Below are 15,864 nucleotides of genomic sequence, written 5' to 3'. Positions count from 1 at the left end.
CTGCACTCCTCTTTCATGCTTTCAACTCTTCGTTTTCTAATTTTTGCCTATCCCTTTTTTGCTTGCTCCCACTGCCTTCCTTCGTTTGCCACTTCTCTTCTCCACCCCCCTCTCCCCCACAAGAGAAGTGTTTTGCTACAAATAGAGGAAGACTGAGGCCGATAAGTCTACCAAAGAACACAAACGCAACAATTAGGAGCTGGAGTCAGCCACTTGATCCCTTCAGCCTGCTCCGCCATTCAATGAGATCGAGGCTGAATCGGCTATGGCCTCACTCCACTTTCCTGTCTTCCTTGACTCCCTTGTTGATCAAAAATCTGTCTAATTCAGCCTAGAATATATTTAATGACCCAGCATTCATTGCTTTCTGGGGAAGAGAATTCTAACACCCTCTGAAGAAAAAATACCCTTATTTCAGTCTTAAACGGGGAACCCCTAATTTTTAAACTGTGTGCTCAAGTTGTAGACTCCCCCACAAGGGGAAACATTCTCCTAGCATTCACCCTATCAAACCTCCTCAGCATCTTGTGTTTCAATAATATCACCCCTCATTCTTATAAACTCCAATGCGTTAAGCCTAACCTGATCAACCCTTTGTCCCAGGAATCAGTCGAGTGAACCTTCTTTGAACTGCTAATGCAAACATATCCTTTCTTAAGTAACGAGACCAAAACTGTACATTGTTCCAGATGCAGTCTAACTTAGGCCCTGTACAGCTGCAGCAACACTTTCCTACTTATATATTCCATTCTCCTTGAAATAAATACTAACATTCCATTTGCTGCAGCTGCATATCAACTTTTTGTAATTCATGTACCAGGACATCCAGATTTCTCGTATCTGTATTGTAGAGTTCTGCAATCTCTCTCCATTCAAATAATACACTGTTTTTCTATCCTTCATGCCAGAGTATACAAATTCACATTTTCCCACATTATGCTCCATCTTCTAAATTTTTGCCTGCTCATTTAACATATCTAATTCTCTTTGTAGACTATTTATGTCCTCTTGACAACTTGCTTTTCTAATTGTCTGTGCGTCATCAGCAGATTTAGCAAAGGTACAATTGGCCCCTGCATCCAGGTCATTGATATAGATTGTAATTAGTTGAGGCCCAGCACTGATCTCTGTGACATTTCACAAGTAACAAACTGTCAACCTGAAAATGACCCATTTATCCCGACTCTCTGCTTCCTGTTAGCTAACCAATCTTCTTATCCATGCTAATATGCTACCCCAAAACCATGAGTTCTTATTTTGTGCAGTAACCCTTGATATAGAACCTGGTCAGATGCTTTCTGGAAATCCAAATACCATATCTGCAGGTTCACCTTTATCCACCTTGCTTGTTAGTTCCCCAAAGAAAATAAATTTGTCAAACCTGATTTTCCTTTCACAAAAGCAAGTTGACTCTGATTGTATTATGATTTTTTGAATATCTGCTATTACCTCCTTAACAATGAATTCCAGCATTTTCCCTATGACAGGATATAGGCTAACTGACGTATAGTTTTTGCTTTCTGTCCCCCTCCTTTCTTGAATATATTTGTTACATTGGCCAATCCGCTGGGACCTTTCCAGAATCTAGGCAATTTGGGAAGATCACAACATAAGCATCTACTATCTCTGCAGCCATTGCTTTTCAGATACTCGGCTGAAAGCCATCAGGTCCAGGGCACTTATTAACCTTTAGTTCTAATAGTTCTCAGTATCTTTTTCCCTCATTACCTTTTACAATCGCAATTGTTTTAAGTTCCTCCCTTCCTTTCACTCCATGATGTTTTTGTGTGCTACAATGAAGTCAGATACAAAATACATGTTCAATGCTTTTGACCCCCTTGTGTAGTTACAGTGTTTATATGGTATCTGGTCAATGGTAAACCCCAGGATCTTGATAGTAGGGGTTTCAGTAATGGTAATACCATTGAATGTCAAAGAGTGATGATTAGATGGTCATTGCATGGCACTTTAGCAGCACAAATGGTATTTGCCACTTGTCAGCCCAAGCCTGGATGTTGTCCAGGTCTTGCTACGTTTGGACATACACTGCCTCAGTATCTGAGAAGTTGCAAATGGTGCTGAAGATTGTGCAATAATTAATGCACGTCTCCACTTCTGACATTATGGAGGGAAGATCATTGATGAAGCAACTGAAGATGGTTGGGCCTGGGATATGACCCTGAGGAACTCCTGCAGTGATGTCCTGAAACTGAGATGATTGACCTCCAACAACCACAACAATCTTCCTTTGTGCTAGGTATTACCCCAACCAGCTGAGAGTTTCCCTCCTGATTCCCATTGACTCCAATTTTGCTAGGGCTCCTTGATGCCACACTTGGTAAAATGTGCCTTGATGTCAAGGGTTGTCACTCTCACCTCAACTCTGGACTTCAGCCCTTTTGTCCATGTTTGAACCAAGGCTATTTTGAGGTCAGGAGCTGAGTGGTCCTGGTGGAATCCAAACAGGAGGATATTGCTAAGCAAGTGCTGCTTGTTAGCAATGTTGATGACCCTTCCATCACTTTACTGATGATCAAGAGTAGACTGATGGGGCAGTAATTGGCCAGGTGAATTTGTCCTGCTTTTAGTGTACAGGACATACGTGGGCAATTTCCCACATTTCTGGGTAGATGGCAGTGTTGTAGCTGTACTGGAACAGCTTGTCTAGGGGTGCGGCGAGTTCTGGAACACATCTTCAGTACTATTGCCAGAATATTGTCAGGCCCATAACCTTTGGCCTTTCCAGTGCCTTCTGCCATTTCATGATATCACATGGTGTGAATTGAATTGGCTAAAGACTGGCATCTCTGATGCTATGGACCCCCGGAGGAGGCTGAGATGGATAATCCACTTGGCACCTCTGGTTGAAGATTGTTGCAAATGCTACAGCCTTGTCTTTTGCACTGATGTGCTGGGCTCCCCCATCATTGAGGTTGAGGATATTTATGGAGTCGCCTCATCCCGTTAGTTGTTTAATTGTCCAGCACCATTTACGACTGTATGCGGCAGGACGGCACAGCTCAGATCTGACCCATCAGTTGTGGGATCGCTTAGCTCTGTCTGTCGCATGCTGCTTACGCAACTAGTCCTGCGTTTTAGCTTCAACAATTTGACACCTCATTTTTAGGTATGCCTGGTGCTGCTTCTGACATGCCCTCCTGCAATCTTCATTGAACCAGGGTTGATCCCCTGGCTTGGTGGTAATGGTAGAGAGTGAGGGATATGCCAAACCATGAGATTACAGGTTGTTGCAATACTGTATGCTTTTTCTTTCAATTTGACGCAATCTTTAACTTCCTTAGTTAACTAGGGATGGTGTGCCCTTCACATAAGAGTCTTTCTCAATGGAACGTACCTTTGCTGATGATTCTGGAAGATCCCCTTAAATGTCTGTCAGTGTTTCTCCACTGACATACTGTGTTTCTCCTTTTAGCCTATCTTCCCAGGTCACTTTCGCCAATTGATTCACCCACAAATGTAGGAAAAAGATAGAAGTAGATAGAATGAGAACAGTACAGTAATCTTTCACTTTAATTTCTTTCATTTTGACTGTAGAATCTTAACATAAGAAATAGGAGCAGGAGTAGACCGCACAGCCCATCGAACCTGCTTCGCTATTCAGTATGATCATGGCTGCTCTTGGGTTTCTTGTCCACTCCCCATATCCATTAATTCCCTGACAGACCAAAAATCTTAAATGTATTCAACAGTGGAGCATCCACAGCCCTCTAGGGTAAAGAATTCAAAAGATTCACACTCCTTTGAAGTAATTTCTCTGCATCTCAGTCCTAAATGATTGCCTCTTATCCTGAGACTGCGCCCCCGTGTTTTGGATTCCCTGACCAGCGGAAATGATCTCTATGCCCCTTCCGAATTTTGAAGATTTCAATTAAATTGCCTACCATTCTTCTAAATTGGAGAGAATATAAGCCTAATTTACCCATCCTCTCATCATTGGATGACTCCCTCTCCCCAGGTATTAATTCAGTGAACCTTCGCTGTATCGTATAAGTATATCCTTTCTAAAGGTAGAGACCAAAACTGCGCACACTACTCCAGGCGCAATCTCACACTTACACACTTCACACTTACCTATGTTATAGTACATGTGCCATCTTGTTGCCCACTCACTTAATTTGTTTATATCTCTTTGCAGCCTCTCTGTATCCTCCCGACAGCTTACCTTTCCACCTAACTTGGTGTTATCAGCAAACTTGTATACACTACTCTTTATCTCTTCATCTAAGTCATTGATATAGATTTTAAATAGCTGAGGCCCCAGTACTGATCCTTGTGGCACTCCACTGTTCACTGCTTGCCAACTTGGAAAAGCTCTGTCCATGCCCATTCTATTTTTTATCCTTTAACCAATGTTCTATCCATGCTAATTTATTACCCCCAACTCCATAAGCCCTCATTATACCTACTAACTTTTTGTACAGCTCCTTAACAAATGCCTTTGGAAGTCCAGGTATACTACATCTATTGGTTCCCCTGTATCTACCCTACTAGTTACTTTCTCAAAAAACTCTTAATAAATTTGTCAAACAGAATTTCCCTTCAGTAAAACCATGTTGTAATCATACTATGCTTTTCTAAGTGCATTGTTAAGACTTCCTTAATAATACATTCCAACATTTTCCCAAAAACATATGTTAGGCTACTTAGCCTGCAGCTCACTACTTTCTCTCCCCCCCCCCCCCTCCTTGAAAACCAATGTAACATTTGTCAACTTCCAATTTCATAGGACCATTCCTGAATCTAAGGAATTTTAGAAAATCATAGCTATCACATCCACGATCTCTGCAGCTATCTCTTTTAGAATCCTAGGGTGTAAACCATCAGGTCCCATGGATATGTCAGATTTTAGTCCCTTGAGTTTCTCCAATACTTTATCTCTACTGATATTAATTTCCCTAATTTCCTCACTCTTTTTAGTCCTTAGGTTACCATCTATTTCTGCTTTGGAGCTTGTGTCTTCTCCTGTGAAGACAGACACACAAGATTTGTTCAATGCCTCTGCCATTTCCTTATTCCCAAGATAGTTTCTCTTGTCTCTGGTTATAAGGGACTAACATTTACTTTAGCTACTCTCTTTCCTTTTTCTATACTTAAAAACTCTTATGATCTGATTTTATATTCCTGGCTCATTTACTCTTATATTCTTTTTCTTTTCCCTTTTTATCAACTTTTTGGTGGCTCTTTACTGATTTCTAAGACATTCCAATCCTCAGACTTGCTGGTTTATGCAGCATTTTAAGCCTCTTTTTAAAATCTAATAATATTCTTAATATCCTTGAGCTACAGATGGGTCCTTCTTGCTGAGTTTTTGCTCTTCAAAGGAATGAATTTTTGTTGAAGATTTTGAATTGTTTCATTAAATGTTTCCCACTGTTTATTTACCCCCACACCTTTTAGTCTATTTACACTATTAACCTTCACCCCACCCTCCTACCAATGTAAGTGGCTTTGTTAAAGTTTAAGATTTTTGTTTGTGATTGGAATATGTCACTTTCAAACTTAACATGGAATTCCGTGGTATTATGATCACTATTTTCCAATAGATCTTTTACCATGACATTACTAATTAAACCTGTTTCACTACAGAATACTAGATCTAAGATAGCTTTATCACTAGTTGATTCCACCATGTATTATTCCAAGAAATTGTCACGAAAATATTCTATAAACTCATTTTCTGAACCATTCTTGCTGATTTGATTGTACCAGTTGATTTAAAGATTAAAGTCCCTCACAATCATTACATTTCCTTTCTTACAGGCTTCAATAATTTCTTGTTTAATCCTCTGCCCAATGGCCTAACTGCTGTTGGGGGGCCTATAAACTACACCCACCAGTGTTTTCTGACTCTTGCTATTCCTAATTTCCACCCATACTGATTCTACTTCATGATCTTCAGAGGCCAGATTCTTTGAAGTTTTAACCAATAGTGTTTTGCATCATATGTCAGTATGTAAATTAAGGACAATTCTTGAGAGAAAGATAAGCTTTCATTTAGGGAAAAAAGTCCTTGAAGTAATTGATTATCTTCACAAACATGGCACTTGCTAGTTTTTGAGTTGGCTTGTCAGGTGGTTCGGTTGATAACAGTACATAAGATTTGGTGATACTCTCACTTGTCTCAAAACAGATTTGTTTTTGCCAATTGTGACATGTTGAGATGCTCAAGATGTTCTTCTTTGGAATTTTGTAGTCATCAAAAGCAAAAGTTGAAAGGATCTAAATTCTCAGTGGCGGTATGATTGCAGATCAACAACGATAAAGATCAGTTTTCTCAGCTATTAGCTTGAAAATTCTATGTTATAATATGCTCCTTCTTAACCACTTCTGACCTGAGTTAATTTGTTACGTCATAATAATCATGAATAGTCTTGGTTTTAAAGAAAGTTGAACAGTTGTGTGTGTTAACCGCCCAGGCCATTAATCATGCAAGTCACTTTTTATATAGCCATAGTTTTTGCATTTTGGTTCAATAGCATTCACCAGAGGCACCAGTGAAATGCACTGCAACTCCATTTTAATTTAAACGTTCATGAATGCTGCAGCTTTTTCAGGAATGGGCTAAAAAATAAAATTAGTTTCTTTTGCAACATCAAGGCTGGTGTATTGATGGCAGTCATTTTAAGGGGTGTCTTCAGTTGTTCAGTTGTCTGAAACCCTGACAGCATATTTTATATCATTTTTTCCATTCAGTTTTACCAGAGGGAAATAAAATCACCCAAAGTCTTCACCGCTGATTACTATTTAGTGATGCCTTCTGGAAAAATTCTATGTCAATTAATAGAATTTAATGCCCACTATCTAGGCTTTCATATGAAAGAAAAAAGCTTGCATTTGTATAGTGCCTTTCATGGCCACCGAATGCCTTAAAGTGTTTTACAGTCAATTAAATAATTTTTGAAATATAGTTACTGTTGCAATTGGAGGAAAGGCAGCAATTAATTAGTGCAGAGTTCAGCTCTACAAACAGAGCTGTCTACATTACCCACACTGTGACAGGTACGGACAGCTGCCTCATCGATCACCACTTTATCTGATCCACCATCTCCATCAGCCTGGCCTCCAAACAGCAGAGGCAACAGAAGTGATGTCACAAGAAAATTAATATGGAAGGCTTCAAAGATCAAGATGACGCTTTTCAGTCAGCACCTCACTGTCATCCTTTAGCCACCAGGGGCTACAGTATGCCCACAGTGCTTGGTAGACCATTAAGTCCACTATAACAAGCACCTGCAAAGAGTCCTTGGCGCCTCCATCCAGGAAACGTCGTGACTGGTTTGACAAAAATAACTAAGAGACATGGAACCTAATTCTGCATAAATGCGTGAAGCTTTTGCAGAATGGATCCATCACTATGCATTGTGAAAGACAGCAGGCTTCAGAAGGAAACAATATTGCATAAAATCTGTGACATAAATGGTGGGTAGAAAGAGTGGGAGATTCACAACTGATGGATACCGATAACATCCATGGCTTCTTCCGGTCTGTCAAGACGATCTATGGCCCAGGCACTGAAAGTCCACCCTGTTGAGAGCCAATCATGGAGAGGAACTCATCAAGGGCAGCGTGTTTGCTGGAGAAAACATTTTGAAGAACTCCTCACGAAGATTTTGTCTGTGACTTGAATGCCCTCAACTCCATTATTCGGTAGTCTCCTCAGCTCAGTCTTGACGCCACCCCAGCTCAGGTGAAATTGAAGAATCCATTTAACAGCTTAAAAACAATAAAGCCTGTGGAGCAGATGGAATCCTTGCTGAAATTCTGAAGCCCAGTGGAGATACACTGCTGGCATGATGCAATGTCCTTGGGCACATGGCTATATTCGAGAATAGAGACAAGTCCAATTGCGTTAATCACTGAGGAGCCTCCCTGTTGTCTGACACAGGAAGGAAGATAATTTGATAGATCCTCCTCAATCGCTTCCTTTCCATGGCCGGAAAGCTCATTCCAGAGTCGTAGTTTGGTTGTTGCCCATCAAAGGCACCACAGATCTTCACTGTGTGGCAAATGCAAGAAACAGCACCAACCACTGTGCATCACCCTCAAATTTGGCTGCCCTCAGAAATTTTTCACCACCCTCTGCTTAGTCCATGATGACATGCAAGCCATGATCCTCACAAATGGAATCACCATTGACATATTTCGATGAAAACTGGGGTCGAACAAGCCTGTGTAGTCACACCAACCCTCTTCTCTATCTTCCTTGCTGCAATCCTACACTTCCAGCAAACTACCTAGAGGCATGGTGATAATCTACAGGACAAACAGGAAGCTGTTCAATCTATGCCACCTTCTATTCAAAACCAAAATCACTCGAACCTCAGTCACTGAGCTTCAATATGCAGATGATGCTTGTGTGTGCACTCACTCAGAAACTGAGCTCTAGGCCGTCGTCGACTCCTCCTCCAAAGCATGTGAGAAAAAGGGCCTTTCACTACACTCTTGGAAAACTGAGGTCCTTCTCCAACCAGGCCCCACAGCATAGCAAACATGCATTGATTGAGATCATTGACGAGATCTTGGAAGATATGGATCATTTCCCAAATCTTAGGAGCTCCTCTTGACAAAGGTAGGCAAAGATGACAAAATTCTTCATCGCCTCCAATGTTCCAGCTCAGCCTTCGACCAACTGAGGAGAAAAGAGTATTTGAAGATCACAATCTCAAACTCGAGACTCAGATCATGGTTTACCGGGTAGCAGTGATCCCTGTGCTCCTGTATGCTTCAGAAACCTGGGCAAGCTGCAGCAGGCACCTCAAAGCCTTTTCGCTGGCACCATTCCAACACCTTTGTATCATCAGTTCACTAACTCAACCCATCCTTGCTTCTATCCTCTCTAAATGTCATGGTATCTCAACTATCCCTTTCCCTTTGGGGATTCTTGTGCCCATTTCCACATTTCAGCTCTCAGCCTGTCTCTTCTACAGCTGCCTGTTAAAATTGCTCTCATGTGGTTCCTGCCTATTATGACACATCTAATCAGCCCTAGCCAAAATCATGAATGACATTCTCCATGATTGTTGTTTTATGGCATCATCATTCTGTGAAATCTTCATTTATTTGACATAATTCACAGTGCAATCTTCCTCCACTTGGGGTGGGGGAGGGTGTAGGTGGGGTGGGGGGGTGTAGGTGGGATGGGGTGTCGCTACATGGCCCTGGTGCATTCACACAATAAGAGGATTAGAGAAAGAAAGCATTACAGGATGGGACCACAGAACAAGGACTTGGTGTTTCATGCGCATCCAGAATCTAAGACCAATGGTGTATTTTTTCACAGAGGTCGTCAGGCTAATGACTGATGTTGAATAGTTCACTTTTTCAGTACATAACTTCCACAGTGTGATAGGCACGTAGAGATGAATTAGTTATGTGGGCCGTGGTACAGAAGTTTCCAGTGTAGATGGAAGTGGTCAGTATTCAAATCTAGACAGAGCTCTTTTTCTGAGCTGTTGTTAGCTAGATGGAGAATGGTTGGCAGTACAGCAAGACAGTGTTACAGCTTCCTCCATGTCATGTCACATGACTCCTACCATCTACTTTGGCTTTGACAAAGGATGTATGTTACTTTGTCTGGATTCTTGCGATTGTTAATATTTCAACCATTAAGGATTTGAAAGGAGATTGCAGGGGTCTTTTGTCCTAGCCGATTAGTAGTCTCCATTGGCCAGGCCTGTCTTAGGAAATGTAGATGGCCTTTGTCTAATTCCTTCTGAATTTGATCTCTGCAGCCACAGGGGTCATTAGCATCTCTTCAGAGATAATGAGGTGTCAGTTTCTCTGATATTGTCAGAAAGTTCCCTTGTTCAGGGTTACAGGCAAACATAGCTTCAGCCTTTTTAAAGTCTTTGTACAGTTTTTATTTAAATTTTAGAAAGTAGCCATGTTGCTATATATATTTAATAAACATATAGTGTGAGATCTTAGCACTGTTACATCATAATTATTGTCATGTGTTTCAATTCTTACCTATCTGGACAAAGCCCAGTCCCGTCTGGAGTCTCCCAAGGAACAATCCTTGACCCTCTTCTCTTCGTTATCTAAAAATTGTCCTTTCATGTGGCAACTGTAGCTCAGGTGGTAGCACTGTTTGTTGCCTCTGCATCACAAGGTTCCAGGCTCCAGGACATGAGCACAAATATGTAGATTGGAACTCCAGTTTCGCATTTAAGGATGGTTGCATTTTTGGTGATGCAGTCTTTCGGATGAGACTTTAAACCGAGGCCCCATCTGTTCCCTCAGGCAATCTTCAACATTCACAAGGCACTGTTTCAAAGAAGAGCAGGGGAGTTGTCCTCAGTATCCTAGCCAATATTTATTCCTTGATCAACGTTACAAAATCAGATTCCTGGTCGTTATTGCTGCTGTTTGTGGTATCTTGCCGCATACGTACTGGCTACCCTGTTCCCTACCTTCCAACAGTTCAGAAAAGTACTTGATTGGCTGTAAAGTGCTTGGGAACATTTGATGGTCATAAAAGGCGCTATATAAATGCAAATCTTTTCGTTCAAGACAGCATTCTCTGGCACGTGATCAGTGTTTATATAATACAATCAACTTTACCTTTCTGCCAATTCTCTTCATGTCATGGTCATTCACATCAAATCTTGGATGAGCCGCAATTTGTATGACATGAATATTAGTAATGCTGCTACTTGAAGTAAACTTTTCCCCCTTGCCACTACCATTGTCCTTGACCATAACTTAGACTGAAAATAATCCTGCAACATCATCATCGTGCACCACCTCCACAGCATTGCCTCTATCTCAGTTGCTGTGCTGCCAAAGCCATCATCCAAATATTTGTCATCTCTGCACGTGATTGACTATTCCAACATTTTATTTGCTGACCTGACATCATCTTATATCCACAAACTCCCTCTTGTCCAAAATGCAATCACCCACGCAAAGTCCCATTTGCCCATCATCTCACCATCCTCACTGACCTACACTGTTCTCCCGATGCATTCAATCTTGTCCTGTTTTCAAACATTCATCTATTTCTTAGTACTACTTTACCTCAACAACCTCCCCCCGTTCAAATTCCCTTGCATATTTAGGTGTTCCTACTCGAGCCTTTAATGTAGCCCCCCTCCCTCATTCTGCCAGTGGTTGCAGAGTTCTCAGTTTCCTCAGATAAAAGCAAAATACTACAGATGCTGGAAACCTGCAACAAAAACAGAAAATGCTGTAAAAACTCAGCACGTCTGACAACATCTGTAGCGAGAGAAACAGAATTGATGTTTTGAGTCCGTCGTCATATAGACTCGAAACGTCAACTGTTTCTCTCTCTACGGATGCTGTCAGACCTGCTGAGTTTTTCCAGCATTTTCTGTTTTTGTCTCAGTTTCCTCAGCTCTGTTCTCTTGAATTCATTATCCAACTCCTGCACTGGTATGTTTCTCTGTCTGCTTTTTTAAAAAAATATTTTCAATCCAGTTTTCAGTCACCCTCTTTCCAAAGCTTGGCAACAGCTCCCTTCTCTTATTTCTCTGTAAACATCTTTGGATGATTTAGGCACTAATGCCAATTATTGTTGCCGTGTACTTTTCTGACAAAATAAGTCTGCACTCAAAATTAATAGTAGTGTTGCATGAAACTGGTGCTTTTTGGGAACTTTATAGCAATGTTTTTTGTCTTTTATTAATACCGTAGTAGTTTGTTGCCTTGTGCCAAATTTATAAGAGATATATGGGTTATAAATAGTTGACAGTAGACCTCTCTTAATTGGCTATTATCCTGAAGTTTAAGTAAAACCATATTTCTTGAGCTTTCTCGACTGAAGATGAATCTTTGTTGACTGTTTAAAGCAGCTGAAGATTTTGCTTTCAGAGCAGCTATAAAATTGTGTTTAGTGTAATCATTAAATTTGTTTTGCTCTTAGGCTTTGGGAATAGAAGTTCAAACGACCTGCTCACAAGTATTCAGACAAGCTATTTTAGTTTATTATGGATTTGGCAAGATATTGGCTTTTGTATTTGTCTTTTTTTCCTCTTGCAAAATATCCTGCTATCTTGTGAGTAGATTTATTGTGTTAAGTGTAGGAGGCCTTGGTCAGCTGTAAGTGCTTTCCCTCTGGGGTTGCTCCCTTTGATTGAAAAGGAGCAGCTGTGAAGGCACTGTTTCAGGCACTTGCTGCCTTTAAAAAAATATTCTGCCGTGCATTGGAAGGGGAGTTGCATCATGTGACTGCTACCACCCTACCCCATGTCACACTGTGTAGTAGTACTGATTGCCTTTATCCAATCATGCCTGGAATGCCGCCTGTCACTTGGGCTATTTCTGCTATCTGTCGCTATCAAGCTTCAGTGCTAACAGTTTGGCAGATGGGACAGTTTTTTCTCGAGCTGACATCTTTGCTTTTTTTTTAATATGCTTTTGGCAGTGTGTTTTCCTCTTCTCGTTTTTTAGACTAGACTCTTGCTGTTAAACTATGGCCCATCGGCTACGCCTTTATTTTGGATCAAATAGGAGTCATACCGATCCAGAATCGGAGTTGTTAGATGGAGAAAGAGAAAATGACGTCTATATGGCATTCCACACTTTGCCAAGGAGAAATGCCCCTCATCCTTTTCAGAACATGACTGGGCCTGTGTCCGATGCTGGGCTGCCTTTACAAGATCAAACCTCCTTGCAACGCAGCTCTTCCATGTTCATTCCTCAGTTGTACAGTACTGAATCACGACCCACCAGGAGCTCTTCAATGCAGATATCGCTCCAGCGCAACCCTGCGAATGGATATGGTGATGCCAGTGTCTCGGAGTCTCCTGAGCCGTTACCAGACATTGGAATGGAAGTTGGCAGCAATGATAGTTTACTTTCTAGAAGCCATTCTCTTCCAAGTGTGCCTCTAAGCACAGATGATCCCCCGTCCTATAGTATGGCTGCATCGCAACAGGCTAATGGAAGTGCTCCATCTAATCATAGAATAAGTTGCCTTTTTCCTTTGGAACAAAAGCTGTGTGCTATTGGTCAAAAACAATTAACAAATGGGTCTGCCTCTGGTATAAAAGTTGGAGGTGTAAGAATTCAGCATCGTTCGCCGACAGCAGAAATAGATCAAATGCGGTTTTCATCTTTGAATCGTAATGGACGTCAGAAAGCTCATGCCTCCGTAACTAGGCGCTGGTCTTTACAACATCAGCCATATATGTCAGGGAACATGGGGAAGCCTTGCTTTGTCTTCCAGCTCCAGCAACAGTGCAAAGGTGCTCAGGACTCGTGGATGGATTTCAAAACTGGGCTAGCCGGTACAAAGGAGAAAAAAGTGGTTAGGCACCCACACGTACGGCTGGGACGAAGCACTTCTGCCTCCTTTCCAGTTAAACAAAACACTGAATATTTTGGTGCCACTGAGAGGAGGGAGCAAGTTGCTGGAACAGTAATTGGGGAAAACAATTTGCAAATGCTTTGTAGTGGTTCATTAGAAGCAGTACCACAGACACAGTCCTGTAAGCTTAAAATCAGACAGGAGCAAAATCAGAAGCAACCCCACTTTCGAATTCGTTTAACCCGAGGACCTGAAGAGCAGAATGAAGGTTTGATAAAAGATAATGGTGGCTGTGCTCAGACAAGAATGAATTCAGTCACCAGAGAGGACTCCACGGTATGTAAGCAGTTCAAAGTCATGTCTGTCACTTGGATTATGTAGCGTGGGGTGCTATTTTGAGGGTGAAGGTGGATGAGGGAAGTGGTATGTGCCATCCCATTTTCCCCCTTTGAAGAATTAGGTTGCATGGGGGTTCTTGAAGCTGTTAAACTGGCACAAATGCTTGTCATTCCCTCCTCTCCCCCACCCCAATAACCCCCACAGCACCACGACTGCAAATACAGTTGGTTTCAGAGATGTAAAGGTATAAAATAAAATCCTGACAGGGCTATAGTTCCAGTTAGTGGGCTCTGGTTTATTTTAATGAAGTGTGGTTTTTGTCGGTCAGAAGAGTGAGTCTGCTGGAGCTGCGGTAATGTTTCCAAACAAGACACTTTTGTGTAAAGTCGAGTAATCTATGTGTCGCCAGTTTAGAAAGCAGGCTTGAAAAAATAGATGTTGGCCTTTAGTGCCTGTGTGTGTTCCCTCTATCAGTGAAATGTGGTGTAGAAAGACAGCTGCTAACAAGGCTTTTACCACATGCGAATTTGGATCTTCATGTTTTACAGTTTGGTGGAAGAAACTGAAAGGTGGTGCATTTTTGTTCTGAACTGTGTAAACATGTAACCAGGGTCAGTTGACAGCTACAAGTCGGCTATGACTTTAAAACAACAAACTTTTTCAGATATTTCCCGTCATTAGAGTTTACTGTGTCTGATTGATGTCAGACTTGACTTGTCATCTGTGGTAGCAGGTGTCTTTCCCTTATTCATCTCAAGTGAAAATATTCATTTTGCTGTCTGCTGGCTCTGGTCCACAGAGGTTTTGAGGTTGTAGATCTTTCTTCTTTTCCCTTTCAATTTTCTTTTAAAGGACAAAATTACTATTTGAAGGATGTTTTTTACTTTGCCAGTTTACGAATAACATTGGATAAAGTGTGTAACAGGCATCCAATCTGCCCATTTCACGCTCAGCGGATCACATTCAAGTGACCCCCATAATACTTGATGATAAACATTTATGCAAAACAGGAATGATGTCAACTAAAGCAGAAGACAAGTCAGGAAAGGAAGATTTTCTTTTCAAAGGACCATCTCACTCCTAACTCAACTGAGTTAAAAGAAATAGATGTGACAATATACAACACATTTACCAATTCTATGAATTTTGATCCATGTAAATTGATATTTTGTACTTATACTTCCCTCTGAAGTCATACGTGTTACAGGCACAGTACATTTGTACTGTTGTGTAATTCTGTTGACTTAACTGGAAACTGATGCTTTGGATTAGGCTAGGATTCTGTCAGGAGCCACCTAAATCCAGTAGAGGAAACGTTGCCAGAGGAAACACTTGTGTATGACCAATCAGTAGAGGGCCTTCCAGATCCCAGAGTCTCCAGCTTTGCACACAAGCTAATGAAACTTCCAGCTCCTATTGGAGACCGGGAAGTTATGTGAGGGTCATGGCTGCCTCTCAATGTACAGCATAGCTGCTCCAGAGCAAACCAGAGATGGGCAAAGTCTGAAAGCTTAAAAAAAAGCAAAATATATTGCATTGTGTAATATATTCTTTTTAAGGGCCATTTTCCTTAATTTGGCAAGAGTTGTGAACAAAAGCAAATATTGAATTTGCATTCAGTGATTTTCAAAAATATGCAAGGCACGCTTTTAAAAATATTTTTAAAACCGAATTAGAAGTGTAGCATTCATTTAGCCAGACTGCCTTTGTCATTCTTGAGCTAAGGGGGAGACGGTGGCATAGTTGTCACTGGACTGGTAATACAGAGCCCAGAATAATGCTCTGGGGACCCAGGTTTGAATCCCGCCACGGGTGGGATTGATGGTGGAATTTGACTTCAGTAAAAATCTGGAATTAAGTCTAATGATGACCGTGAAACCATTGCCTGTTGTCGTAAAAACCCACCTGGTTCTGCTGTCCTTACCTATCTGGCCTACATGTGACCCCAAATCAGCAATAAAGTGCTTGGCTCATAAATGCCCCCTGAACAAGAGCAATTAGCGATGGGCAGTAAATGCTGGCCTAGCCAGCGATGCCCACATCCTGTGAACAAATAAAAAAAACACTTCATGTGACCTGATGGGTGCAATAGTTTTTCCATCAAACCTTCAGACAAAACTGAGCAGATTCTTCATGTTCATTGTAAAGGCAGTGTCTGATGGAACATGATAAATTACCAAATTTAATGTTTCTTTTATTCGCTCATGGGAAGTGAGTGTCACATGGAAGACCAG

At 41.3% G+C, this 15,864-nt stretch overlaps 1 protein-coding gene across 3 annotated transcripts in view; it reads left to right on the top strand.

The window, feature by feature from the left end:
* The window catches only part of nedd4l (NEDD4 like E3 ubiquitin protein ligase), a 441,756-nt gene that overhangs the window by 213,521 nt on the left and 212,371 nt on the right, over positions 1 to 15,864 (top strand). For 2 of the 3 annotated variants that reach the window (XM_041209653.1, XM_041209560.1), the window contains exon 1: positions 13,005 to 13,627. The exons of the other annotated variant lie outside the window; for it this stretch is intronic. In XM_041209653.1, coding sequence (XP_041065587.1) covers positions 13,085 to 13,627 — 543 coding nt within the window. In that variant the 5' untranslated portion in view covers positions 13,005 to 13,084. Of the gene's footprint in view, positions 1 to 13,004; positions 13,628 to 15,864 lie in introns of those variants that run through there. 3 annotated transcript variants of the gene reach the window in all.

Source organism: Carcharodon carcharias, chromosome 1 (assembly GCF_017639515.1).
Source record: "Carcharodon carcharias isolate sCarCar2 chromosome 1, sCarCar2.pri, whole genome shotgun sequence".
NCBI classification, from domain to species: Eukaryota; Metazoa; Chordata; class Chondrichthyes; order Lamniformes; family Lamnidae; genus Carcharodon; species Carcharodon carcharias.
The sequence above is the reverse complement of the archived record's forward strand: the minus strand, read 5'-3'. Positions and strand labels throughout refer to the sequence as shown.